Genomic DNA, 25,260 nt, shown 5'->3' with positions numbered 1-25,260 from the left:
AATTGATTAAATCATTGGCCACTGATGATTGGCTCAACCTCTAGCCCTCTCTCTTCCTGGAAGCTGAGGGGTGGGACTTCAGGTTCAGTCCCTCTAATCACAAAGTTGGTTCCCCTGGTCAACCAGGCCATCCTTAGGTGCTATCCAGAAGTTACTTCATTAACATAGCAAAAGACACCTTATGGCTCTCATGACTCAGGAAACTGTGCCAGGAACTGCGATGAAGACCAAATATATATTATTATAATATCGCAGTATATCTATTTATTCATTGTCTTTTTTCTTTAAATTTTTTTTTTCAACGTTTATTTATTTTTGGGACGGAAAGAGACAGAGCATGAATGGGGGAGGGGCAGAGAGAGAGGGACACACAGAATCGGAAACAGGCTCCAGGCTCTGAGCCATCAGCCCAGAGCCTGACGCGGGGCTCGAACTCACGGACCGCGAGATCGTGACCTGGCTGAAGTCGGACGCTTAACCGACTGCGTCACCCAGGCACCCCTCATTGTCTTTTTTCTTAATGTCCAATAAAGTTTCATAAATCTTTCTGGTTAAATGTCTTCCTAGTTGTTTTATAATTTTGCTTTTATTTTTGAATGAGATTCACCTCTACCTCCCCATTTCTTTTTTTTTATTGTTTATTAACAAATGAACGTAAAATTGTTTTTTGAGAGAGAGAGAGAGAGAGAGCGCGCGAGTGGGGGGAAGGGCAGAGAGACAGGAAGACACAGAATCCGAAGCAGGCTCCAGGCTTTGAACTGTCAGCACAGAGCCCAGTATGGGACTCAAACCCACGAAATGTGAGGTCACGTCCTGAGCTGAAGTCGGCCACTTAACCGACTGAGCCACCCAGGCACGCCTCTGGTTTTTTTTTTTAATGTCTATTTATTTTTGAGGCACAGAGAGAGTGTGGGATAGAGGATCCCAAGTGGGCTTTGTGCTGATAGAAGCCAGTCCAAAATGGGACTCAGACTCTCAAACTGAGCGATCATGACCTGAGCTGAAGTCAGACGACTGAGCCACAGCCACCCAGGCACCCCTCCACCTCCCCATTTCTACCTGGCTACTGCTGGCACACAGAAAAGCTGTTTGATTTTGGTACATTCTCCTTAATCCATATATCTTAATACCTGTAATATTTTGTATAGCTTTGTAATTGAGTCTTTTAAGGAGTGATTCTCAAAGTTTTGCCCTGAACTAGAAGCATCAGGATTGCTTGGGAACTTGTTAGAGAAGTCCAAATTCTTGGACTCTCAACCCAGATTTACTGACTCAGAAACTTTGAGGGTAGAATCTAGACTTTGGGATATTAGATATGGAAACATAGTTGAAAAATAATTACAACGTTTTCTTTTTCTTTTTTGATTTTTTACAGATTGTTATATTTCTTCTTAACTTGTAGCATTAGGTGAAACATGTAAGACAACGTTGGGTACTAATAGATATAATCTTGACTTTGATTTTGTTTAAAAGAAGACTATTGTTTGTTAGTTTCTGGTGTTTAAAAGTTCTCTTACTATTTGAAGTTTTTACGCAGAGTTTTAAACAGGAATGATGGCTGATTTTTGTAAATGTTTTACAGGATTTACTCCCATAATCATGGGAGTTTTGCCTTTAACTTATTAGTGTTTGAAATATGTGGATGAGTTTCCAAATGTTGAACCACATATACAATCAAGGAATAAATACAACTTGGTGGACTTATTTTAATATGTTGCTGGATTTGTCTTGCTATTGCCTATTTCCTAGCATTTTAGTTAATTGAATTGTTTCCTTAAAAACAACATTACGGTATTTTTTCTTTCAATAATAATATTATTATATCAATAATATTGTTACAACATCTAATATTGTTAATGCAGCTTTTCCTGTGTCAGATTTAAAGGTTAATTGCATTTTATTACCACATATTTTCTGTAGCTCCTCAGACCTCAAACCATAACAGTAACAATAATAATAGTTGCCTCTATGTATTCTCATTAGAATTCTCCCAAATATCTGGCTGGGTAGCTGCCCTCGTCAAGTGGAGCATGTAACCATCAAACTGAAGCACGAATTGGGGATTACAGCTGTAATGAATTTCCAGACTGAATGGGATATTGTACAGAATTCCTCAGGCTGTAACCGCTACCCAGAACCCATGACTCCAGACACCATGATTAAGCTATATAAGGAAGAAGGCTTGGTCTACATCTGGATGCCGACCCCAGATATGAGCACTGAAGGTAAGCATCAGAAAAATCTTTCTGGCTTCTTGTTGAAGTGTTTCAGAGAAGCCATCGCTGTCTGTCTGTCTGTCTGTCTGTCTGTCTGTCTGTCTGTCTTCATCTATCTATCTATCTATCTATCTATCAATCATCTATCTACCTACCTATCTACCTACCCACCTACCTTTATGTCTATAATTGAGTGACTTAAATATGAGTGATAGAAATGGAATAACTATAAGGTTTTAGGTTTGATAATTTGGCCAAGATTCTGTTTAACATGGCTCCTTTGATTTGTTTATTCATTAACTATATGTCTATTGTGTGCCTGATGTATGTGTGGAATTATGCCGGCAGCTGGGAACACAGTGGTGAGGAAAAGCAGGCATAGCTCCTGTCCCCATAGACCTTATAGTCCTAAAGGGAAGACACACATTAATCAAATAACCACAAACAGAAATTCACAAATACGATGAAACTTGTGTTAGAAAGATACTGCTGTGAAAGCATATGCACAGGCAAATCAGATGTAGGAAGAGGGTCAAGGAAGGTTTTCCTAGGTATGTTTGAGCTAGATCAAAGGATGGGGTTGCTGGGGGTGAGGTGGGAAAGAGGCTTCCAGCAAGAGGGGGCAGCTTAGGAAGTCTCTGCTGCAGGAGAACATAGAATGTTCTAAAAGAAGCCCAGTATGGCTGCAGGTCAGGGAATGAAGGAAGAGGATCTTGCAGATTTGGGCCACAATAAGGATTTTAGACTGTCTCCTAAAAGCAGTAAGAAGCAGTTGAAAGGGTGGGAGACTGGGCTAGTGCCAAGATCACCTTTTTTTTTTTCTTTCCCCTTCAGAAGTGCGGTTTGCCCCGTGGACAAAAGATGGAGGTGGGCTCTCAGTGGATCTGGGGACACCAGTTAGGAGGTCACTGCGATAGTTGAAGTGAGAGATAATGAGGGATGACACAGTTGGGGGCAGGGTGGCAATGGTGAGGCTGTAGTTACTGCACAAGTACTGGCTGAGCATGTCTTTGTGAAGAGGGGTCAGGACATGCGTGCTGCTGGGAAAATGAGAGAGACAGAAGGCATAGTTTTGATCTAATGGCAAGAGGTGATAAGACAAGCTCAAAACTAATTACAATGCAGAGAAGAATGTGATGTGAGTAACGAGTCACGTGTTCCTCATGGGTTAATGAGGTGGGGAGAAAAGCACAGGGAGGCTATATCAATGTCATGACATTTGAGGTGGGCGTGGCTTTGACAGGTTGATGGAGAGGGAGGAAGGGCATGCCAGATGGATGAAATAGTGTAAGTCAAGGCCTAAGGCATGGCATTTTACAGGAATGCTCTGTATTTCAGCATGGCGGTAGAGTAAGGTTCTCTCTGGGAAAGGAATGAGGGGAAGTGAAGCTGAGAGAACCAAGTTACACTACTAGTTCAACCGGCTGTCAGCAGGGGGCAGCAGAGGGCTGTGGGAATGGCATTGGCAAGGTACTTTGGTGAACTGCTATTCTGGGGGAAAGAAGGAAGGCAGGGATGCCTAGCCAGGAAATGTCTCCACCCTCAGTCGTCTTCCCCCCAAAGTACAAAACGTATCAGACACTCTCCTAAGCAGTTTCGTGCCCAACTCATATAATTCCGACAAGACTCCAGGCACATGTAGTTATCTCCATTTTGCAGAGGAAGAGACAGGTACGGAAATGTTAAGTAATGTGGCCAAGGTCATAGGGAAAGACACACAGCCTGGATTTCAACACAGGCAGTCAGACTTGGATCATGGCTGCAGACACAGCGCTACGGAGCTACTCCCTGCGTGCTCATGTGGACTTTCAGTCCGCTGTGACCTGGAGTTAGACAAAGACCATTTGCCAAGGAGATGGCTTGTCTCCCCAGAGTCAACAGTCCAGGATGTAGGTGGGGACAGAAGACCTTGAGGATCCTTGGGAACCTGGCTGTCGCCTGCCTTGGCTCTTTATGAATCTCAGGTGGTTCTCATGGCCGGGCTGGACTGAACCATCACTCGGGATGAGGTGTAATTTTTCTTCCTGAAGAGGAGATTGTTTGGTTACTCTTGGTGGTAATGCTGGTCCAAAGAAACTTGATTGAGCCATTAGAGCTGTGCTGTTTTTCAAGGAAACAAAATAACTTTGCTTGCACATAAGACCATCGGTTGAATCTAGGCCCACTATAGTTGTGTTAAAATCTTTGGTGGGGGTCATGCAGTCACCAGGCCCCCATCCCCGCCACAACAGTGGAGTGCCTTCCACCCCGGGGCAGTTTGACAAACACTGGTGACAGCAGAATGAAAGCCCCTGAGTAGCTGTGTGATATCGAGCAAGCTAGTTCCTGCATTTGGAAAATAGGGTAATAGTTTCTGCCTTACAAGACGATAACAATAGAATAAGATGATTGATACGAAAGTGCTTTGTGTTTCTGGTTTCAAAACAGAGAAGATTGTAAGGACCACGTGCCTGTAGCTTCCAGAGAGCTTTCTGATTCTTGCTGCTTTGATTCTGATTTCATAGCATCGTTACCCGTTGGGAGTGTAACGTGAGACAAGCTTGGAGTAGCTGAGCTGCTAACTGTAGCCGCGTCCCGTTCCATTCCAGGCATTGATTACCCGAGGGCCCTGGTGACTGATAGGTGTTTGCGCTATAGTTTGGGGTATGCAGAAGCCTAAGGGAAAACTCCACCCCCAAAGGCCCACTGTAGTTGTGTTAAATTCTTTTGGGGGGTCACAGGGTCACCAGGTCCCCATCCCCACCACAACAGGGGAACACCTTCTACACTGAGGCAGTTTGGCAACACCAATGACAGCAAATGAAAGCTCCCACTTGGCAAACTCTGAAGGTTAAATGAAGGCTTTCTTTGGCTCAGCATAACTGGGGGAGTAATCAAAGGGTTAATGACCATTCCAGAGTCGCAGGGGAGGTTTGGACCAATAGATTAATCTGTGTGGCTCACAATATTACCACAATGAACATATAGGTTAATTTAGCTGAATATTTTTAGAAATCTAGAGAAAAATCCATCTGGAAGTGTTTTGAGCTGTAGCATAATGCTGTCAGATAAAGTCTGAGAAAGAAGACAGTGTGTTAGGCCTGACTGTCACCACTGGTTGTCACAGGCCTGTTGCAATCAATTGTACTATCGATCCTTACTCTTGTACATTTTGTCATATGTAGAGGAGTTAGTTAGGATTTTTCTTTTCTTTTCTTAAAAAAAATTGGTTTGTGTCTTTCACCTGAGACATGAAAAGCTCCCAAATCTAGCAGTCACCTGAAAAAAAACCCAAGTCTGTTCATTAAAATTCAGTTTTCTTTCACATAGGAAGTACTCCGATTGTGTTTTGACCTCTATCAGTGCAGTGCTGGTGATAACAAATGGTCTGCCCTTGCCTCCCAAACGACTTAATGTGTTTCCCAGAGTCCCCAGCTGCCCCTTTGTTTGGACAGTTCTGTCCAACGCTACCCTGTGCGTGCAGCCCTGCCATGAGGCGGTCACTGACCTTGGGGCCACAACACCTTGGGCTTGGGCCTTGTTGCCACCACGGAGCTTTGTGATATCAAGCAGGCTAGCTCCTGCATTTGGAAAATGGGGTAATTATTTCTGCCTCATAGGTTTATAACAATAGAATAAGATGATTGATATGAAAGTGCTTTGAAAATCACAAAGTTGGGACTATATTTTTTAGTCCCAAGTTCTTAGTTTTCTACCAGAGGATGTACTAGACGGTATGGACCTTATCTATATTACACTGCAAAGGTGAAGAAGGAGATATGCTCAAATAAAATAATCATATATCCTGCCATAAATCTGCCTGGAGTAAAAAAGGAAGGGAGGGAGTGAGTGTGTGTGTGTGTGTGTGTGTGTGTGTGTGTGTGTGTGTGTGTGTGTATGTGTTGGAAAGGCTGAGAGATGTTCCAGAAGTAATTTCTTTCAAGGTCAACCTTAGGTAAAGGGCATCTTCAGGGCCTTTTCCACTCTTCTCCCTGATTTCAAGCCCTTGTCCCCTTTCTCCCAATCTTTGTTTGCTCACTGCATGCTTTCAAGAAGCTTTTAATCATTACAGAGTCGGATTAGCCTAGAGGAGGTGTGGACCACAAGTTAGATTAGAGGGGTCTGGTAGTGTCTCAGATCTAATTAGTATTATTGGATTTTGTTTCATTTTATTTTTTATTCATGCACTTAATGAATGCTTCTTGAGCATCCACGGAGAGCCAAGGCCTGTTTTAAATTCCAAAGTAAGAACCACAGACAGTTAAATGTTTTGTTAGACCTGCACAGGGTTTAAAATTTTCAACTTAGTTGCCAACAGTTAAAATTTGGAATACTTGCTATAAAAAATCTGGATTTCTCTCTTGCCTTTAGGTATTATCATTTGTATGCATGGAAACTTCTTATCTAATTAACTTCTATATGGAACCGAAGTATATGAAACATGAAAAATTAGAGGCCCTTGTTGACACCGGTTTATTGTGCAAGCTCTGATTATGGACACCCTCTTTTTATTCCTTGGTGGGTTTTGCATTAGCTCAGGCTCCCTAGAATGGGTTTTGTAATCGAGGGATATGGCCCATTGGGCACAGAAAGCTCCTGTAGGGCAGAAGGCCTAACCCCCAGCGAGGATGTTGCTCTCACCTGGGTTAGGAGCAACAGTGTAACCAGGTAGGTCCGGGTCAGAGGCTGAGGATTCAGACTGACAGCATGGGGGCCAGCAAGTACCACAGACCAGGCAGGCTAGGGAAGGGCAGTAGTATAGTGGTTAAGACCAGAGGCTCTGGAGTTGTGCTGGCTGGGTTTGAATGGTCACCTTGGGCAAATCTCCTCGTCTCAGTTCCCTCAGGTATAAACGGAGGATAATAATAGCACCAACCTCATAGTTGTTAAAAGGTGATTGCAAATGAACTATTGCATGCACAGTGCTTAGAACAGCACTTGGCAGGTAGAAGGGGCAGGTAGATGTTAGCTGTCATTAATCAAAGTAGACTGATTTGTAGTCCCTAGACATCAAAATAAGTGAGAGCTCCAGTGGAGGCCAGGCCGAGACAGGTGGACATCCTGGACCAGGTCCTTGTCTGCTGTCCTTTCTTCTTATTTAGTTTTTTGTTATGTTATTGAAATATTTGTGTGGCAGTTCTTAAGTGAGGTGGCTAAGTGATTCTAGGAGAAGACCACTGCAGGGTGAAACCGGCAATTAAACGGGGGGCCTTCTGGAGCTTCCCGATGGCAGCTGCCACTTACTTTCCAGGACTACATGTCCGAGGTCACAAAATTCCAAACTCACACATTTCCCTTTTCAACTTCTAAGCTGTATGCATGCCTCTTGAAGAACCTTTTACAGATAAAAAGGAAAGGGAGAGATACTGCCTCATTTGGGCCATTTGATGCAGACCCTTCCTCCGGGAATCTCTGGTCAGAGAGTGCGCTGGGGGAAGGGATCCTGATGGGTCCATGTGAACCTGGGCTTGGGCAGGTTGGTGGCACCGGTGCTGTGTAAGCTGAACACAGGGGCTAGGGCTCTGACTCCAGAAGCTCCTACAGCACATGGTCACTATTTGGACACTGGACACTGAATGAAAATCCATGTTAATAATAATTCTCAAGGCTATATTTTTTTATTAATTTTTTTAAATCTATCTATTTTTGAGAGGGAAAGAGAGAGAGAAAGAAAGAGAGAAAGAGAAAGAAAGAGAGAAAGAGAGAGAGATAGTGTGAGCAGGGGAGGGGCAGAGAGAGAGGGAGACACAGAATCTGAAGCAGGCTCCAGGCTCTGAGCTGTCAGCACAGAGCCCGATGCAGGGCTCGAACTCACGAACTGTGAGTTCAGAACCTGAGCCAAAGTCGGATGCTTAACCGACTGAGCCACCCCAGGCTCCCCTAGTCAGTAATCTTATAATATTGTGTGGTGACAGATGGTAACTACACCTATTGTGCTGAGCATAGCATGTAGTATATAGAATTGTCCAATTACTGGGTTGTACCCCTGAAACTAACATCGTATGTCAGCTGTATTTCAAGAAAATAAATTTGTTTTCAGCTCATCTCCTGGCAAAGTACACGGTAGCTAGAGAGGCGGCTGTAACAGGGAGCTTGGCACGTGATGCCAGCTGTGGCAGGAGCAGGAAGAGCCCGGCTTCACAGTTTGCTGTATGGTCATTCCCTTCCCAGCCAGTATTACTTGGGCTACACCTCTAACACCCCTTCCGCAGAACAAAAGCCTTGCACGTGGGCAGGCCTCACCCTTGTTGGCAGGGCTGCTCAAGCATATTTTGGAAGTTTTGCCTCTTCTGATCTCCCAGCTCACATGGTAAGTCAAGTACACAGTACTCTCCCTGAGGCACGCAATGAGACAGCTCTCTGGTGCATATGACATTTTGCATCTTTCCATCTCCAGTGATATGTGACTGCCTCTGGGGAAGTGCCATGAGCAGCTGCCTGTATGGGATGCCCCCCCAGCTCTAACCTCAGAGTACCCCACAGCCTCGTGAGGAAGTGCAAATCGGTTACAGTTGATGGCTGGGTTTGGACCTGCAAACTCAAGTGGCACAGAGGAGCTGGTGTGTCCCCACCTCAGACGCCCTCGGCGATCAGGCAGGGAGCACGAATGTATGGCAACAGGCAGTAGCAGGAGATGGAGCCTGAGGAACTGCAAAGGGTGCCCTGACTAAAGACATTCCAGTCAGAAATGGCCCTAAACTGCTGTGTGGGACCTGTAGCTTTAGATGCCTTGGAAAGCGATGAATAGAATGCCAGCAGCAAACGTAGAATATTGTACTGGCTTCCATGTAGATGTTTCTGCTCCTGTCTCAGAGCAAGGTGAGCCTGAGGCTAAGGTGGACCCACCCCAGATGGAGGGGCAAGTGAGAGGGCCTTCAAACCATGATGGGGTCTTGTAACATCTATCTGTTCTTCTGAGATGCTGACCCCTGATTCCCATGTGTTGTGTTGGCCTCTTAAGGGGCACTTGCATTTTAAAAGAGGACATCTAAAGAGGGAAGTCTAAACTTACTTCATTGGTTCTCATGACCTCGTGGCTCCACTCCACCATGGAATTCCAGGCCTCCGTGAGGATCTGCATTGAAATCATTTGAGGGGGGGCTTTCCCCCACCTTTCCAGTCATCCAGGGGGGTAGCAACATGAAGCGCCATTGTGCCCCTGTGAATTCAAGAACACAGAGTAGCTAGAGCGTGTCAAGTCACAGGCACGTAATCCAGGTTAGGTAATCCGTATAGTTTCCTTCTTTCATTCCCCTTTGAAATAATTTATAGTGACCGTCATCCACCCCCCGCCCCCCAGCCGCAAATTCACTGTCTTTGCTCTGAGAACCTGTGTGCAAAAGAAACTCCAGGCATCTAGGAGTTTGATGACTTTAGGGGGCTCCTGCCTCTCATGAGATAAGACAGTCCAGCAGGCCTGAGCAGACCATTGCCTATCCTTTCAGTGTGTAAAAGAGAAGACATTTGATCACCTGATAATCAAAATAATAGTCACGAGGTGATAATAACTATAATCACAGTTGCACAGCAAAGGAGAAATGGAATCATTTCAATACTCACTGGTTCATGAGGGAACAAATGAATGATCATTTATCACATGTGTATCAATTAATGTGAGCATCTCATTGGCCAAATGAAAATTAGCATATATTGAGTGAAGAAGATTGACTCCTTTGATGAGCATGGATTAATTCTGTGTTTTGCATTTATCCTGAAGATCCATTTGGATTAAAGAAAGTCCAGGTGAAATCCTCTAAATCTCTGCCCAATCTGTACAAGCCAATCTGATAGATGTAAAAATCCATTCTTCTGACTATAGACAGTGGTTAACTGTTCTTTGAAAGGAAAGTTGTGCCGATGCAGAAGTCACTCAAAGCAAAAGCAAGTGAAGGTTCAGAGCTGATCCATTGCCTCTGGAGGGCTCTTTCTGCTTTATCATTAGTGGGCTTTGATATCGTCTCACCTTCTCCGTCAAAACAAAGGAATGGAGCCAGCTCTAACATCCCCGCCTCTCTCTGCATGGCACTGATTTCACCAGGCGCTGCAGGACTTATTATTAGTGGCGATATTGGGGTTCGTTATTCATGTGTATGTGCTGTGCTTTCTCAATCCCAGGCCGAGTACAGATGCTGCCTCAGGCTGTCTGTCTCCTCCACGCACTGCTCGAGAATGGACACACCGTGTACGTTCACTGCAACGCCGGGGTTGGCCGGTCCACCGCGGCCGTGTGCGGCTGGCTCCAGTACGTGCTGGGCTGGAATCTGAGGAAGGTGCAGTACTTCCTCATGGCCAAAAGGCCGGCTGTGTACATTGATGAAGACGCATTGGCCCGGGCAGAAGAAGATTTTTTTCAGAAATTTGGGAAGGTTCGTTCTTCCGTGTGTAGTGTGTAGATGGCCCATCTGCCTCCCCACCCTCCCGATGTCCTTAGGAACCCAGTTTCCTTAGGTGACGTCAGTGGAAAGACCTAGAAATGAAGATTCCATCAGAACAAGACTGGTCACTTGGCTTTTCCCACAACCCACCCTCTCTAGTCTGGGGCTGACTTTCTCTTATGCTTTGGTTGGACTGTATTTTCTTTGAAATGTTTTACAGTAGAAATTGTGACTGACGCATGAGAAAAAAGCCACAAGCAATTGCGCTGTGCAGTGTTCTAGCATCAGACAGAAAAGTAATGCATCAAGTTCCTGCTGCCTGCCTGCAGACCAGCCCTTTGCTTTACAGTTGCTGGATTTGTTGTGCAAATTAATGACCACATCTTCTTTCTGCATTGTAATGTGACAGGCAGGATTGTAGATTTGATCACTTGTGTGTTGATACATACATACACACACACACACACACACACACACACAGGTGCATCGCTTTCCTGCTCAACTGAATTGAAATGATAAAATGAGAGCTGGCCAGTTGCCAGAGAAGGGAATAGGGGGAGAGGCCTGGGCTGTGACGAAGGAAGAGCTCACATTGACTGAAAAGTGATGGCTTTCTAGACTTCGTGTTGGCATCCTGCTTCACAGTTGTTCAAGTTGGTTCTAGGGAATCACCTTTCTTCTCTACCCACAACCCTGTGTGACAACCAAAGGAGAGTTACTGTCTGTCTCCTTGTTTTAGTTGAGGCTCAAGGAGCATTGACGGCTTGCCCGAGGTCTGAGGGCTAGTCGGGGGCCAGCTGGTGTTTAAAACCCACGTTGAGGTGACTCAGTGCTTTCAACACAACTTGTCTTTTCGGCACAGTATAGTGGATTCTGTTTCTCTCAGAATAGGGTCAGTTTTTCTGCAGCAGTGTCTACAGTGAGAAATGGAACATCATTCTGATTAGTTGCCAGAGAATTTAGGAAAGTGGTTATGTTTTGGGCAACCTAATTTGAAATATGATGGCCGGAGCCACACCCAAGTGGCCGGAGCCATCGCTCAAGAGGGGAGCTGTCCTACCAAAAGACCCCCAATCCATGAATAATTGTTGCACAGTTTAGGAGCGATCCTGTTTCAGCCCTCAGTTTAAAACAATACGTGGTTAACTGTGCCTCCAGGATATCTAGCTCACTACCCTAGGTTCTGTAGGAAATACAAAGATTAACAAGACTTTGCCTTCGAAAAGGTCGCAGCACAGAAACAGCTGTGTGTTCAGTCAACCACACTGCAGGGTCGAACCACGAATGATATGCCAGAATAGGGGAAAGGAGAAGTAACTTTTATTGGGTGCCTCGTGTGTGCCAGGTGCTTTACAATTTTAATTTAACCTTCACAGTACCCTATGAGGGCGGTTCGTTACTTCTGATACATAGATGAGGAAACGAAGGCTCAGATAGTTAAATCAACTGCCCAGCATCACACGGTGAATAAATAGAGGAAATGAAATACAAAGCTTGGTTTGTCTGATTCAATGCCTGTGCTTTTTCTATTAAGTTACAATGCCTGTTTATTTTTCTGCTCCTTTTTTTCTTCCATAATTATTTATTGATAGATATGAGAGACTGTGAATTAGGACGTATGGGGGACACATGGGTAAGTCCCCTGGAGTTCAGAGGAGGGAGGGGTGTCCTCACTGTGGGACTCGTGGGATGACTTTTGATTTGTCAGAGAAGGCCAGACAGCTCACATTTCTCCTGCAAGTTTACAAAGTTAAATTTATAAGGCAGGATTGAGTATTATGAAATCTAGCTCCGTTGCTAAAAATAACTAGAGATAACTATTGTATCCAAGTAACCCATTTATGATCATAATGTGTTGTGTAAAACTCAGTCTTAAAAATGGAGTATTTCTAATTATGTGTGTGTGTACATGTGTGCGAGATTTTCTTTAATGCCTAAGAAGTTCAGCTATGTAACCACCACTATAGAAAGACCCCTATGATGGATTTTCTTCCTTTTTCTCCTGATGGGCAAAATCAGTTTAGTGCTATTAAAGAATGTTTTAGAATAACCTCTCTTGTCCTCAATAAATGGATGTCTGATGTATTTCAAAATCACCTGGAATTTTGCTAAATAAAAGCATTAAAAATGACCTCTGATTGGGGCACGTGGGTGGCTCAGTCGGTTAAGCATCAGATTCTTGATTTCAGCTCAGGTCATGATATCACGGTTCGTGAGTTCAGATCAGGTCATGATCTCATGGTTCATGAGTTTGACCCTCACATCAGGTTCCGTGCTGAGTGCAGAGCCTGCTTGGGATTCTCTCTCTCTCTTTCTGTCTCTCTCTCTCTCAAAATAATAAGCTTTGACCTCTGTTTATAGGATTAAATTTTTTTATTAATTTAATCTGAAATCCAGGAGAACACACTGTGTTTCCCTATTTGTAGAAGAAACAGTCAGCTGAGCTAAATTGTTTTTTCCTTGTCACTTTTATTTTTTCGGTCGTTGATGAAAATCGGCAGTTACAGGACAAAAGGAAGACAAAGGTGAGGGCACCACAAAGAAGTGAGGATGAAAACCTCAAAAGTGTGTCACAGAAAATCAAAGCAGAAACCGTGCCATTAACTGCTTGTCACTGGCATTAACCAAACTTTCCAGTCACAGATTTCTTAAAGAAAAGCAAAATCTCACTCATGGTTAAGAAATGTCCAAATAAGTTTGCGTCTTTAAGCTTGAATCATTGTCCCTCAAATATTTTGTGTGTAATATTAGGAAATATCTAGAAAAATAAACCTTTTTTGACCAACTTAAGGTGTGGGTGAAATAACGATGAAAAAAAAATGTGGTTAGGACCTTGGAAACAGAGTATGAAAGGCAGGCTGTGAAGATGAGTTAGAAAGGAGAACTTGCCACCCAGGAAAAACACCGAGTCGGGTGTTCAGAAGTTACAACTGAGAGGCTCTTTACAGATGACCTAGTTAATTCCTTTATTTGACACAGGAGCAAACTATCACTCAGAGACACCAAGCAACAGTTCCTGGGGCAAGAGCTTGAATTGACAGCCAGAGGGAAGGGAAAAGCTGGGAAGATGAATCGCAGAATTTATTCAGATTTACTGAGGGGTTACAGCAGAATTCATGAGCGAGAACAGCCAGGACCGTGTGTGGGGAAGGATTAATGGAAAATGGAGCAAGGGGAAGAAAAACGGCTAAAATGAGAAAAAGCAAAGGGCAATGGAATTTCCAAAGGAAGAAAAGGCAGAGATTTCCTTTCACAAAGACTGTCCTGGGAGATTGAGAGGGAAGGTGTGATGGGAGGAACAGGGGTGAGATGAGGTCATGTTCCCAGGAGAGGGGGGCACACTCTGTGTCCACTGACTTCCCTTTGGGACCAGATTTCAGCAGGAAAAAGGGGCAGCTGGATGTGATGTGCTGACCCCAAAGTGGCTTGTTACCTATAAGGAAAAAAGAAGGTGCCATTGGAGACGGGACTGAGACTAAACAGGACAGCGTGGGTTAAGCCACCTCTCACTTTAATAGCAATAACTGAAGTAATAGTAAGGGGACGAGGAAGGACCACAGTAACAACTTCATTCTAACAATAAAAATGGCAATGAGAGTAACAGGAAGAGGAAGGATAACAGCAAAAAAGTAACAAATTCTAACAATAACAACAGCAATAATAGTAACAGGAAGAGGAAGGACAATAGTAGCAACTACTTTGGTCATTCTAACAATAATAACGGCAAAATTGCTAAAGGTAAGAGATAAGACAATGGTAATAACAACTTCACTCTCTCCTTCCCCAACCCATTGCTCCAAAGTCTGTTCCTTATTCGGTTAATGTTGCTCAGGACTGAACCTCAGAGCCATTCTTCACTCCTCTCTTTCATTCAAATATCACATTCAATCCATCGGGATAACTTGGCACTTCTCTTGTCAAAGCATCTAGAGACTATCTACGTTTTACCTCCTCCACTGACCAACTCTGGTCAGAGCCAGTGTGATCTCTAGACTGGACTCTGGAAACAGCATCCTTACTAGTCTCTCTGATCTCTTCTTCCTCAAATCTACTCTCACCTAGTGGCCAGGGTGATCCTATAAAATGTATGTCAGATCATGTCATTCCTGTGCTCAAAACCTCCAATGACTTGCCATGTTATTCAGGGTGCAAGCAAAAGCCCTCCTGGGACACGTACACCGGTCCTCTGTTACATCTGTGACCTCCTCTCCCACGGCCTCCCAGCTCATCCTGCTGTAGCCGCACAGGCCTTCTTGCTCTTTGAGTACTCCAGGCTGGCTCCTACCACAGGGCAATTGCACTTGCTTCTCTGTCTGCCTGGTGTGCTGGCTCAGGCTCTTACCTCCTCCAGGGATGCCTCTCTGGGCCTGCCTATCAACAGCTGCCATGTCCAACCCCAGCCCTCCCTCTCCTCATTCTCTGCTTCCTTTCTGCATATGGAACTTAGTACTGGCCCATACATTACATAATTTGCTTATTTGTTTTATTGTCTGCATCCTTTCGCTACAATGTCAGCCTCAGAAGGGCCACAGTTTAGATTGTTTTGTTTGGTGACTCATCTAGAGTAACTCTGTCGGAGCCTGGATTATAGTCCAATGGGTGCAGGCCAAGAATAGCTAGTAACTGTTGAGAGCATCCGTGTTTCATGTACTGTTCTCTATGCTTTATGCATATCAGCTTATTTCAGTTTCCCACCACTGCTATGAGGTACATATTGTCATAGCCCCTATTTTGCAGATAAGACAACTAGAAGCGTAGAGAAAACATTAACTTGTTCTAAGTAAAACAGTTTCATCCCTGGTCTGGGGGAGTAATCTGATGACCTCCCTGTATAAACACTGGGCATAGTATGTGTGTTGCTTTGCTGGGGCGGCCTTTAAGAAGTACGACAAATTGGGTGGCTTAAACAGCAGACATTTACTGTTTTACCATCTTGGAGGCTACAGGTCTGAGAACAAGGTATCAGCAGGGCTGGTTCCTTCTGCGGGATGTAAGGGAGGATCTGTTCCCAGACTGTCTCTGAGTTTGCTGTCAGTTCCTTGGTTGGTAAAAGCATCATCCTGGCCTCTGCCTTCATCTTCACATGGTCTTGTCCCTGGGCGTATGTCTGTGTTCAAATTTCCCCTTTTTATAAGGGTACAAGTCACTTTGGGATAGTGGTCCCCCCCATCCCCAAATCCAGTATGACCTTGTCTTAACTAGTTATATCCAAATGATGTCACATTCTGAGCTATTAGAGGTTAGGACTTCAACATATGAATTTTTGGGGGGAGAGACATAAGTCAAACCATAAAACTACAGTAAACAGCTACCTGAAGTCTATGGAAAGTGAAAAAACCCCAAGTAGGTTGGAGGAGAGTGGCAATTTGGAAGAAGGGACCCGAACGGCCAAGTTTTCCTTTTTATAGATATTAACCTGATGTCAGGCCACATTTATAGTATTGCTAAGACAGCTAAACACTGATAGAAAACCTTCTCATTTTTGGTTCAGGGATCCAGACTTGAGCAAAAAAAAAAAAAAAAAAAAAAAATAAGCCTTTCCCAGGTGACAGATTAGTACCGGAAAAAAACGTGCTTTACCACGGGCCCCTGCGATACTGGAAGAATTTCTGAGGGCTTCTGGATAAAGTTGTCTTATCCTGGAGAAAGAAAGAACTACAGGCAGAGACGCTCTTTCTTCCTTTGGTGTGTGGATGTGTGATCCCAGCTAATAGAATCATGCTCCTACCAGCCCGGGAATGAGCCGTCTTAAAAGGACAGAGGAGAGAGACTGACGAAGCTGGCGGTACCTGCTAAGTTACCCTTGAAATCTACCCACCTCCTTGGCTTCCTGTTGTGTATGATGGTGTTCTTCTTTGTGTTTGAGTTAGTTAGAGTTGTGTTTTCTGTTGTTTATAGCAGAAGACATTGTAATTGGTACGCTACCAATACATGCATTCTAGTTTTAAAGTAGTAGCTATTTTTGTCATAACTTGTAGCATGAAAACACATTTTGATCCTGATACAATTTGAACAGCTTATGTTTTACATTTTGCTTCTCCTGGGGGCAGTGCCCAAAAGTGGGTTTCAGAGGATAGTTCTTAAAAGGAAGATGGAGGGCGCCTGGGTGGCGCAGTCGGTTAAGCGTCCGACTTCAGCCAGGTCACGATCTCGCGGTCCGTGAGTTCGAGCCCCGCGTCGGGCTCTGGGCTGATGGCTCAGAGCCTGGAGCCTGTTTCCGATTCTGTGTCTCCCTCTCTCTCTGCCCCTCCCCCGTTCATGCTCTGTCTCTCTCTGTCCCAAAAATAAATAAACGTTGAAAAAAAACAAAAAAAAATTTAAAAGGAAGATGGAAACTCTTGAATTATGACCTGCAATTTGAAATCTTGTGATGGAGAAAAGCCATGTGAGGTGGATTTATTAGACTTCAGGACATGTATATATTTGGGATTTGTAGTTCTTGTCCTTTAAGCATTGGTTCTTATGTAGCTAGCTGAAAGCCAACTCCAAATGGAAGATATTGAAAGTTCTCCATTTTTTGGACAGTAGACAAATATGCTCCATAGAATTATACCTTCAGATAGTCTCCAAGCCTTATATGAAACAGGTAATCGTAATATCTACCCAAGTAGCTAGAAAAAAGTGAAATGGATGGAGCTGGCTTGAGGTTTATGACTTCTTCTTCCTACCTTTAGAAATAAATTATACTGAGTATAAAGGTTAAGAAAGAAGAAGAAGAAAGCGAGGGGGAAGAGGAAGAGAAGGAGGAGAAGCAAGCAGAGGAAGAAGCAATAAAAACAAGAGATTTTTTACAAATGGAATCATTAGCCCCTGAACATATGAATTGGGTTTTCTCATTTAAAAGTAGAACTCTTGTGATGCTAAGTGAAATAAGCCATACAGAGAAAGACAGATACCATGTGGTTTCACTCTTATGTGGATCCTGAGAAACTTAACAGGAACCCATGGGGGAGGGGAAGGAAAAAAAAAAAAGAGGTTAGAATGGGAGAGAGCCAAAGCATAAGAGACTGTTAAAAACTGAGAACAAACTGAGGGTTGATGGAGGGTGGGAGGGAGGAGAGGGTGGGTGATGGGTATTGAGGAGGGCACCTTTTGGGATGAGCACTGGGTGTTGTATGGAAACCAATTTGTCAATAAATTTCATAAAAAAAAAAGTAGAACTCTCAAGTAGAAATTTAAATGAGAGAAACTTTAGACGATTCACATGACAATGTTTAGTGTTTCCAGTTATACACTTACATTATAAACTTAGAACAAGTTCTTATCTAATAAAACATATTCAAAAATCTAGTACAACTCACATTCAAAACATTCTTTGGTTGAATAATGAGCTGTTTTTTCCCTCTGGTAAGGTCATCAAGAGTATGGTAAAAATGTATTTGTATGTTTCATATCATTGGTCTTGTACCAAAAAGTTCCTTGATCACTTTTTAAAGATGTTCTCGTAATCATTTTTATTTGTTTGTTTATCTTTGATTTCTTAGCATTAATTTAGTGTGGACATAAAATATGTGGTTAACATACAGTCTAGTAGGAGTGGAATAGTTAAAAAGTTAAGCGTTGGGCTCCTGTAACTAGAGGGTATGATAGGATTTCCAAGAATCTGTCCATGGGGAAAAACCTTTAAGCTTAATGCAATCTGAAAGTTATCATTAGACCAAAGGACAGAAACTCATGAATAAATTCCAGACAGCCAAAAGTCAGAAAATGTGGGGTCGTTCAAATAAAAGGATGAATTCCTGTCCCATAATTGTATCAGGCAGTATACCAGTATTACTAAAGGAAATAATACTTAGCATTCAGTGAATAGGATGGCTGTCATTTAAAACCTGAACTGTAACCAATTAGTATTAAATGATCTGGCATAGCATCAGAATGGTATGGATTATAAAGGAGAAATTCGGAAGAAACTGGACAGTGATAGAATAGAGAGCTGGACCTAGAACAGCACAGAATACGTAACTGTCATTGTCACACCTATCAAAGCTTCCATTAATTCTTAGAGAAAACTCAGAATTCACGGAATGCAATTTAGTTGGCTTCATATGGTTGTTTAGTAAAATGAAATATATTTTCATTCAGTAGAGATCCTCTTCTTGCCCTCTAAAGTTAAATGACAAATCCCAAAGTGGATTTATGTTCCAGACAATTTCAATGAAGATTTTGTATTGTGGACAAACAAGGTCACCATCCTCTATTTCTTACAGAATGGTGTTCAAACAAAGCTTATATCTGCCCAGTACCTCACAAGTTCAGGGACGTAAGCCATTTCTGTATATAGTGATTACTGATGTATTTGAGCTTATTTCTATTTACTTAGCTTTTATTTAAAAATTGTTTTTGCTTTTTTTTGTTTTATTTTCTCCTGTCTTGTTTTTATTTTTGACTTTAATAATTTCTTCTCCCTTACAAGGAAAGAACTTTGACATTGACTTATATCCACTGGTCTTTGCCTTCCTTCATGTTGAAATTATTATAATTATAAGATGTTTTTGATATACTTTCTCTTTTCTATCTTAGCTTAAAAAAATCTGTTAGATATGGCAAAGAAAATATTTGTGAGGGCACATGCTAGACTTAAAATTACCACACCATCCCATTTTTACTTTCTTATGTTCTCTCAACTTCCATTAAAATCGAGAACATGAAGCCCAGTGACTCTCAAGTTACTGGAAGATGAACATATTATTATCCACCTCCCCTGAGGTTCTCCATCTCCTCATCGCCACAGCTTTCTTTCCTTTGCTTCATCCACGGGCACGTTTCCAAAAGTGTTGTTTCATGCTGAAGTAGTTTATCTGTTGGGTAATCCTTCCTACCTTTCTCTTCATTGTGGCAGGTGGAATTCTGCCTTCAAATTTTACATTGTAATTTCCATTCAGATGTCAGGAGGTAGAGTATGTTTGCCACTTTAAATCAGAGTTTTCTCGATCATTATCGGTACCAGTGACACCCAAATCTCAATCTCGGCTCTAAAGCCCTTTCTTGGGGTCTAGGGCTCTATATCAAAAATTTTTCCTAAACATTTTTACTTGGACATCTCCCAGTAAATATGTCACAAACCAAAGTTTTCTTTCTTTTGCCAAGTCTCCCATGTTGTTGTTGTTGTTGTTGTTGTTGTTGTTGGGCAGACTGTGGCAACACCTTCTCTCCAGTTGCTCAAGTCAGAAAGCTGAATGTCATTTTTGTCGTCTCCTTTCCATTTAGCCCTCTTATAACCACTCAACAAGTTCTTTCAATTATACCTCCCACATATCTCTTAGCAATGTCCACTCCCAACTATCAGCTTTGACATAATTTAATAAAGGATCTTGACTTATCTTTCTTCTGCCATTCTTACTCCTTTCTGGTCCATTCTTTATTGCTACCAGAGAAACCATTCTCAAACTCAACTCTGATACTGTCTCTTTCTCGTTCAACATTTCCCAATGCCTCCCCATTGTTCTTGGGAAAAAGTAAAGAGTTCCAATTGTGACACATAAGGCACTTTATGATCTAGACCACACCTTTGCCTCTAGTTTCTCTTGTTATTCCTAAGTCCCCCAAGAGTACTCTTCAGTGACAGTGAGTTACTTAAATGTTCTAAGACCTTTGTGCCTTCTGGTTTTTGCACATGCTCTTTCCTCTGCCTGGCGTCCTCTTTCCTCCCATCTATGTGTGGCCAACATCAACTCATCCTTTGGGTCTCCAAAGTGACCCTCTTTGAGATATCTTCAAGACTCTCATGAGTCTTCAAGGTTACTCCTGTCAGACATTTTCATGAGACCCCATGTTTGTTGCTCTTGAAGCACTTAGCACCCTGCACTATAACATCTTTAGGACTTAAAAATAGCACTTAACAACATAGGCTCTTGCGCACTCCCATGTTATGTAAGCCAAATACTTCTTTGAATCCTGTGCCCAGATCTAATTTATATTGTATCTAAGAGACATGTGAGGAATATATTTCATGAAAGCTTTTTTAAAATGTAAGTTAATGATTGGGGTAACTTACTTAATGAAAATACTATCAAAGGTTTGCTTTTGTTCTTTTTTTGTTTTAAGCATTTTAACAACTATTTCTATATATGCTACTAGTATTTAACAATATTAGATCATAACAAGTATCATATACCAACATCAGAAAGCCATGATCCTGGGGCGCCTGGGTGGCGCAGTTGGGTAAGCGTCCGACTTCAGCCAGGTCATGATCTCGCGGTCCGTGGGTTCGAGCCCCGCGTCGGGCTCTGGGCTGATGGCTCAGAGCCTGGAGCCTGTTTCCGATTCTGTGTCTCCCTCTCTCTCTGCTCCTCCCCCGTTCATGCTCTGTCTCTCTCTGTCCCAAAAATAAATAAACGTTGAAAAAAAAAAGCCATGATCCTATAAAATATTGTTTTGCATTTTCAACCGAGTCTCTTGATGACAATTGCATGTATTCAATTCCTTTATGGTTTGTCATCATGGGCTAACACTGATGACCTTCCCAAAAGAATAGCCTTATGAAGTACACTGCTATGTGCACTAAGAATATTTTTGATTGTATTACATGGCACAGTATTCTCCCAGTAAGTGATCTCATGGAAGAAATTTTCTTCTGGCCAGGGAGTTAAGCACAGTTGTTATTTCCCTGAGCAATAAAAAAATAATACTTTATGCAGCTGTGAAGCTTACTAATAATTATGTTTTCCTCTTCTCAGTAACAATTAGGATTATGTAGGATATTTTTTTGAATTAACTTTACTCCTTGGCCTGCTTTGTATTTCCACCCATTTTTACCACATTGCCTTATCCATTATAAATGTCATATTTAAATAATTCCTTTTTATTTTTTTTATTAAAAATTTTTTTTCAACGTTTTTTATTTATTTTTGGGACAGAGAGAGACAGAGCATGAACGGGGGAGGGGCAGAGAGAGAGAGACACACACACAGAATCGGAAACAGGCTCCAGGCTCTGAGCCATCAGCCCAGAGCCTGACGCAGGGCTCGAACCCACGGACCGCGAGATCGTGACCTGGCTGAAGTCGGATGCTTAACCGACTGCGCCACCCAGGCGCCCCTAAATAATTGCTTTTGAAGGAAGAGAGGTACCTATAAATACACACGTAAAATAGTTGCCCTGCAATTGATACATTCAATGTAATCTGTATCAAAATACCAATAGTGGGGCACCTGGGTGCCTCAGTTGGTTAAGTGTCTGACTCTTGATCTCAGCTCAGGTCTTGATCTCAGTGTTGTGAGTCAGAGCCCCGTGATGCTCTAAGTAGAACATCTAAGTGGACTTAGATCCCACTTAAAAAATACCAATACTATTTTTCACAGAGCTAGAACAAATAATCCTAAAGTTTGCATGGAACCACAAAAGACTCTAAATAGCCAAAGTAATCTTCAGAAGGAACAACAAAACTGAAGGCATCACAATCCCAGATATTAAGATATATGCAAAGCTGTAGTAATCAAAACAGTATGGCACTGGCACAAAAATAAGCATATAGATTAATGGAACAGTATAGAGATCCCAGAAATGAATCCATGTTTTTATGGTCAACTAATCTATGACAAAGGAGGCAAGAATATACAAGGGTGGAAAACAGTCTTTCCAAATAAATAGTGCTGGGAAAACTGGGTAGCTATGTTAAAGGAAGAAACCAAACCACTTTCTAACACTATAATAAACTTAAAATGGGTTGAAGACCTAAATGTGAGACCTGAACCATAAAACTCCTAAAAGAAAGCACAGGCAGTAATTTCTTTGACATTGGCTGTGGCAACATCTTTCTAGATGTCTCCTCAGGCAAGAGAAACAAAAGCAAAAATAAACTGTTGGAACTACAACGAAATGAAAAGATTTGCACAGCAAAGGAAACCGCCAACAAAATGAAAAGACAACCTATTGAATGGGAGAAGATATTTGCAAATGATGTATCTGAGAAGGGGTTAATACCCCAAATACAACCTATACAACTTACCCAACTCAACACCAAAACCCCAAATAATCCAATTTTATTTATTTTATTTATTTTTTTAATATTAAATTTATTGTCACATTGGTTTCCATGCAACACCCAGTGCTCATCCCAACAGGTGCCCTCTCAATACCCATCACCAACCCTCCACTCCCTCCCACCCCCCATCAACCCTCAGATTGTTCTCAGTTTTTAAGAGTCTCTTATGCTTTGGCTCCCTTCCTCTCTAACTTTTTTTTCCTTCCCCTCCCCCATGGTCTTCTGTTAAGTTTCTCAGGACCCACATAATAGTCAAAACATATGGTATCTATCTTTCTCTGTATGACTTATTTCACTTAGCATAACACTCTCCAGTTCCATCTACGTTGCTACAAAAGGCTATATTTCATTTTTTCTCATTGCTACCTAGTATTCCATTGTGTATGTAAACCACAACTTCTTTATCCATTCACCAGTTGATGGACATTTAGGCTCTTTCCATAATTTGGCTATTGTTGAAGGTGCTGCTATAAACATTGGGGTACAAGTGCCCCTATGCATCAGCACTCCTGTATCCCTTGGGTAAGTTCCTAGCAGTGCTATTGCTGGGTCATAGGGTAGATCTATTTTTAATTTTTTGAGGAACCTCCATGCTGTTTCCAGAGCGGCTGCACCAGTTTGCATTCCCACCAACAGTGCAAGAGGGTTCCCGTTTCTCCACATCCTCGCCAGCATCTATAGTCTCCTGATTTGTTCATTTTAGCCACTCTGACTGGTGTGAGGTGGTATCTGAGTGTGGTTTTGATTTGTGTTTCCCTGATGAGGAGTGACATTGAGCATCTTTTCATGTGCCTGTTGGCCATCTGGATGTCTTCTTTAGAGAAGTGTCTATTCATGTCTTCTGCCCATTTCTTCACCGGATTATTTGTTCTTCGGGTGTGGAGTTTGGTGAGCTCTTTATTTTGTCTGATATGTCATTTGCAAATATCTTTTCCAATTCCGTTGGTTGCCTTTTAGTTTTGTTGATTGTTTCCTTTGCAGTGCAGAAGCTTTTTATCTTCATGAGGTCCCAATAGTTCATTTTTGCGTTTAATTCCCTTACATTTGGAGATGTATCAAGTAGGAAATTGCTGCAGCTGAAGTCAGAGAGGTTTCTTCCTGCTTTATCTTCTAGGGTTTTGATGGTTTCCTGTCTCACATTCAGGTCCTTCATCCATTTTGAGTTTATTTTTGTGACTGGTGTAAGAAAGTGGTCTAGTTTCATTCTTCTGCATGTTGCTGTCCAGTTCTCCCAGCACCATTTGTTAAAGAGACTGTCTTCTTTCCATTGGATATTCTTTCCTGCTTTGTCAAAGATAAGTTGGCCATACTTTTGTGGGTCCAATTCTGGAGTCTCTATTCTATTCTATTGGTCTATGTGTCTGTTTTTTGTGACAATACCATGCTGTCTTGATGATTACAGCTTTGTGGTAGAGGCTAAAGTCTGGGATTGTGATGCCTCCCGCTTTGGTTTTCTTCTTCAATATTACTTTGGCTATTCGGGGTCTTTTGTGGTTCCACACAAATTTTAGGATTGCTTGTTCTAGCTTCGAGAAGAATGCTGGTGTAATTTTGATTGGGATTGCATTGAATGTGTAGATAGCTTTGGGTAGTATTGACATTTTAACAATATTGATTCTTCCAAAATAATCCAATTTTAAAAATGGGCAGATGACCTAAAGAGACATTCTTCCAAAGAAGAAATACAGGTGACCAATGGTCACGTGAGAAGATGCTCAACATCACTAATCATCAGGGAAATGCAAATCAAAACCACAATGAGATATTACCTCACACTGATCAGAATGGCTAGAATCAAAGTGACAAGAAACAACAAGCATTAGCAGGGATGTAGAGAAAAGGAAATCCTTGTGCCCTGTTGGTGGGAATGTAAATTGGTGCAGCCACTGTGGAAAATAGTATGGTGGTTCCTCAAAAACTAAAAATGGAAGTACCATATGATCACGTAATGTTACTACTGTGTATTTACCCCAAAAACCCCAAAACACTAATTCAAAAAAATGTATGCATCCCTGTGTTTATTGTAGCATTATTTACAATAGCCAAGATATAAAGTGACCTAAGTGTCCATTGATACATGTATGGATAAAGAAGATGTAATATATGTACAGAAGGGAATATTATTGAACAACAAAAAAGAATGAGATCTTGCTATTTATGACAGCATGGATGGGCCTAGGGGGTATTATGTTCAGTGAAATAAGTCAGAGAAAGACAAATACCATATGATTTCACTTATAAGTGGAATCTAAAAAACAAAATGAACAAAGAAACAGACTCATAAATACAGAGAACAAACTGATGGTTGCCAATAAGGAGGGGGAATCTCTGAAACTAATATTACACTGTATGTTAATTAACTGGAACTTAAATACAAATCATTAAAAAAAAAGAAGGGAGGAGGACAAGGGAAGGGTAGAATAGGTAAAGGAGATTAAGATTACAAATTTACAGTCATAAAATAAGTCATGAAAATGGGAAGTACAGCATAGTTAAGATAGTCAATAATGTGATAATGTTGTATAGTGACAGTAATTACACTTCCGTGGTGAGTACTCTGTGATGTTTAGAATTGTCAAATCACTAGGTTGTGTACCTGAAACTAATATCACATGGTATGTCAACTATATTTCAATTGTAAATATTTAAAAAATCAAAGAAACAGAGGGGTGGCTCATCGGTTGAGTGTCCGACTTCGGCTCAGGTC

General features: G+C 42.1%; 1 protein-coding gene across 3 annotated transcripts in view; it reads left to right on the top strand.

Moving 5' to 3' along the window:
• Positions 1-12,680, top strand: part of EPM2A (EPM2A glucan phosphatase, laforin) — a 163,945-nt gene extending 151,265 nt beyond the window's left edge. For 2 of the 3 annotated variants that reach the window (XM_047858557.1, XM_047858556.1), the window contains exons 3-4: positions 1,984-2,225; positions 10,311-12,680. In XM_047858557.1, the coding sequence (XP_047714513.1) occupies positions 1,984-2,225; positions 10,311-10,588 (520 nt within the window). In that variant the 3' untranslated portion in view covers positions 10,589-12,680. The remainder of the gene's footprint in view (positions 1-1,983; positions 2,226-10,310) is intronic. The other variant, XM_047858558.1, reaches the window with a different exon arrangement.
• Positions 12,681-25,260: the final 12,580 nt, after the last annotated feature.

Source organism: Prionailurus viverrinus, chromosome B2, assembly GCF_022837055.1.
Source record: "Prionailurus viverrinus isolate Anna chromosome B2, UM_Priviv_1.0, whole genome shotgun sequence".
In the NCBI taxonomy this organism is placed as follows: Eukaryota; Metazoa; Chordata; class Mammalia; order Carnivora; family Felidae; genus Prionailurus; species Prionailurus viverrinus.
This window is presented reverse-complemented; position numbering and strand designations above follow the sequence as displayed.